Source organism: Schistosoma mansoni (genome assembly GCF_000237925.1).
Source record: "Schistosoma mansoni, WGS project CABG00000000 data, chromosome 1 unplaced supercontig 0034, strain Puerto Rico, whole genome shotgun sequence".
NCBI lineage: Eukaryota > Metazoa > Platyhelminthes > Trematoda > Strigeidida > Schistosomatidae > Schistosoma > Schistosoma mansoni.
This window is the reverse complement of record NW_017385988.1, coordinates 1,938,191-1,942,216: the sequence shown is the minus strand read 5'-3', so window position 1 is coordinate 1,942,216 and position 4,026 is coordinate 1,938,191. Positions and strand designations below refer to the sequence as shown.

Genomic DNA, 4,026 nt, shown 5'->3' with positions numbered 1-4,026 from the left:
TATCGAAAGAATACCGAGACGTGCCAACGAGTACAGGCAATAAGGGCAGAGAGTAAGAAAGTTTGAACCAAACAAGGCGGACGACCGAACGAAAAGTGATTTTTGATACAGTTAAACAACAACGAGTACGGTGAAACAATCACTGGTACAGTTGGTTATAATAATAATTGTTTCCATTGCTTCAATCGTGTTCTCGTCGAGTATAGCAGGTCACTACAGTTTTTGAAGTATAATTTTCACTCGAGAAAGAAATGATGTTAAATACCTTTAAATTTTAAATTTGATCAGGGAGGTATTGATAAAGTATCATCAATTGATCAGTCCAAAATGAACATTTTTAACTGATTTCCAAAGATTTATGCAACAGTGAGAATTTTCTTATTTCAAGTACAGAAACCTACTAATAATAAAAACTGTTAACACCATAGGGTAGTTGTTTATTTACCATAATGAAAGTACCCTAGTTGCATACACTAAAAGTGTCTTGTTTATATTATAAAATAATATAGTCTCAGTGTCTTGGAATCATTAGGCTAACATCTTGACCGAACTACTTTTTTAGAACCAAACAAAGAACATTTCTCACTTTTATGAAAACTGTTGTAAAATATCATAATCAAATAATTTGGCGTATATATCAAGGATCTATAGAAAGTACCTTGTTTCGTTTTCTAATTTCTAGATTGGTATTCTCTATCAAAAAATTCAAATCCGATTAATAATTTATTGCTTTTATTGTACTGCAAAATCGCAAATCAAAAAATTAGTTCCTGTCAACGTAAAATTGTTTCAGTGTATCACAGACAAAAATGTCATACACAAATGTACATAAGTTCATTTGATCTTTTTCGACCATAGATCGTTAGTCCAGTTCCCAAAGTGTTTCTGGACCTCTTTTCAAAACTCGTTTATTAAATTTACGATGGCTTATTCTATTGTAAATATTCCTCTTCACTGCCATAGGTTCGTAAAGAGCTGATAAATCCTCGACCAGTAAATCGTCATCATTATGATTGCGTGACTGAACTATTCCCATGAAAATTAGACAGATTAATGTAAAGAGAACTGGCAGCCTCACCATTATGGGACGGAAATTATTTTATTTCTAAAAAGATTAAGCAAATGAGTACTCATAGATTTCATGATGAATTAAAAAGTTCGTTTTCACGAAAAAAGATACTTATTTTTATATATAAATGTTCTTAACAAGTATATGTGTGATCAGATTGTTCGAAATGTTTTGGGCTAATATATCATCACATAGTTCTGATGATCTTCGTCTTCTTATTACACTATCGAAATTTATCAAAGGGATTAATTGCTTTAAAAAATATTGATTATAATTTGTAAACAAATGAGCGGAATGTTACTTTTTAAAAAATTGACTCTCACAAAACGGAAAAGAATTTAGGATACAATGGGACGTAATTTAGTTGTCATACACCATTCCTAAAACGGTAATAGTATCAGTTATGAACGAGAATTGGGGTCATTTGGTGTTCTACATTGTTCACTTTGATGATTAACTTGAGACAAGATGCTCATAAGTCAAACATAACTTATTAAAACTGAGTAAAGTCTCCTTCCATTAACAACTTAACATGCTCATTTCCATTTATTTGAGTAGTTCAGTGAAGTAAGAGTTTACCAGTAATACACTATGGCAGATATATGCATTAAATAGGGAAAATGTGAAAAATCACCATTTTTCTAGATGGGTGCTACAGTTATTAGTTAGAGTTCATAGTATAAATGATTTAAAGTAGAGGATTTTTTAGACGTTTGTACCATTCGATAAAAAACGGAATTTACTAAAAAAGCACCAATTAGAATCACAATAAGGAGGTGTAAATAAATAGACCCTAATGTTTACATTTATTTACATACGTCTATGGAACAGAGGATGTAATAATATTTTACGATTAAATCTTCATACTGCCCAAAATAATATCGAGAGTAATAAGGTATGCTTATTTACCGAAACAAACTATTTATGTCAAACTAATAAGTTATAATAAAACTTTGCTTGTTCGTCATTGTAGGATATTGTTTTTGTCTTTTTTTGCTCGCATTCACAATTAACCCATTAGTAAGTTTGAACAAGTCAAACATAATTCAATTGATTCTATGATTTGAAATGATGAATTTTGTTCAACATCTTAAGTAGAAAGTAAGTTGAGAGGACTGATTTCAAGAGTTGCATTACATAAAAACAATTAATAATTATGACTTAATATACTGTAGCTCACCAGATCAAAACTTAAACATGGGATATTGACAAAAATATTCATTTTCAGTACGTTAGATGTTTATCAAAACTTAACCAAATAAACAACTACAAATATTTTCCTCCATACTTTTTGATTCAAGTATTTCTTAGATCCATTTTAATAGCTATTTTATGGTACTCGTAATCATAGTTTCATCATTTGCCAGTATACTGTATGATATATTATAAGAGAAACAAACAGAATATTTTTCTTCTAGTTAGCACTTTTATAAATCGGATTTTGACTTCATTTGTCTATAGTATACGTAGTCACATTATTCAACTAAAATATATATTTATTGTGGGATTTAAAACCGGATGAAACCAAATTTTATCTTTCATGAGGTTGAGACTGACAGAGTATGTGACTAATAGGAGCACGAACATAAAATAAATTGAATGGTAAATTCAACTTGCATACGGAATTATCGTTTAACTACCTCACTACCTAAAGATTTATTTATTACAATTGATTATTACAGAATAGTCGTTTGGCAAAGGAGACTATTCGATTCTTTTAACCTCAAAAACATAATCTCACTTTTTCCACATACTACCTAGAATTCTGAGTGTAAAATGTAAAATCAATAGAAAAATACAAATATTAAAGGGTAATATTTCTTGAATACTAAAACTTATAATAAATGACATTTTAAAAGCACACTTCATGAACCAAATCATGTTACACATATTATTTTTTAGGAATTGTTATTGAATGACTTTGTTAATTTTAGCAACAACAATGTTCAGGTTTTTATACCGAGATTATTGATCTAGGCTGACTTTCAGCTTTATACCGTCAGCGAAAATGTCAAGGATAAAGAGGAGCAGGCGAATCATTGATATTCAAGAACAGAGGAGCGGATGAGTGGTACATTTTGAGGAACTCTTAAATAGGTCAGCTCCATTGTACTAACCCGTCATCGAAGAAGCACACACAGACATTCCTATAGCTGTCACTCCACTAACGATTGAAGAAATCAGGATGGTCATTAGACAGATCAAGAGTGCGAAAGCAGAAGGACCAGACGATGTAACAGCTTGATCACTGAAGCCAGACTTAGAAGTAACTGCAAACATGATAAATGAGATTTTAAAAACACACTTCATGAACCAAATCATGTTACACATATTATTTTTTAGGAATTGTTATTGAATGACTTTGTTAATTTTAGCAACAACAATGTTTAGGTTTTTATACCGAGATTATTGATCTAGGCTGACTTTCAGCTTTATACCGTCAGCGAGAATGTCTTCATCTAAAACGTTTCAATATGCAAAACTGCTTATTTCGATTCAATACGTTTGACTGTTTCTCTCAATTTATGTGCCATCAATTTATGCGTTATTTAGGGTAATTATTCTGGTGTTAAGAAGAACTTCAAACAGATAAAGCAAAAATATTTAACTGAATATCCTTACTTACTTTTAGTTACTATCACCTGATGCAGAATAGGAACAACCACAAAGGTTATCTCTCTCAGTAGTTTTATAGTGAATTCAAACCAATTATCTCAAATCTGATTGGTCATTTCAGTATTTTTGTCCTTTCCATTTCAACACTGTAATTTACGTGGACCACGCTTAGTTTTACCAAACACCGGCTTATTCTAGTTGATTCGGCAACATTTTTCAATTTAACCAATTACGAGCTAACTATTGTTTGATTTTGAAATTGGACACTATCATGTACAATCTATATTTTCAACTTGTAATATGAACCAAGCTAATTGTTAATTACTTGAGGAATCCAGCAT

At 30.8% G+C, this 4,026-nt stretch overlaps 1 protein-coding gene across 1 annotated transcript; it reads right to left on the bottom strand.

Moving 5' to 3' along the window:
* Window positions 1–862: 862 nt before the first annotated feature.
* Window positions 863–1,081, bottom strand: Smp_201210 (unnamed protein product; the record flags this gene model as incomplete). Its single annotated transcript, XM_018791905.1, has 1 exon — window positions 863–1,081. One exon carries the CDS (start codon window positions 1,079–1,081, stop codon window positions 863–865), a length of 219 nt encoding a protein of 72 aa, XP_018645009.1.
* Window positions 1,082–4,026: the final 2,945 nt, after the last annotated feature.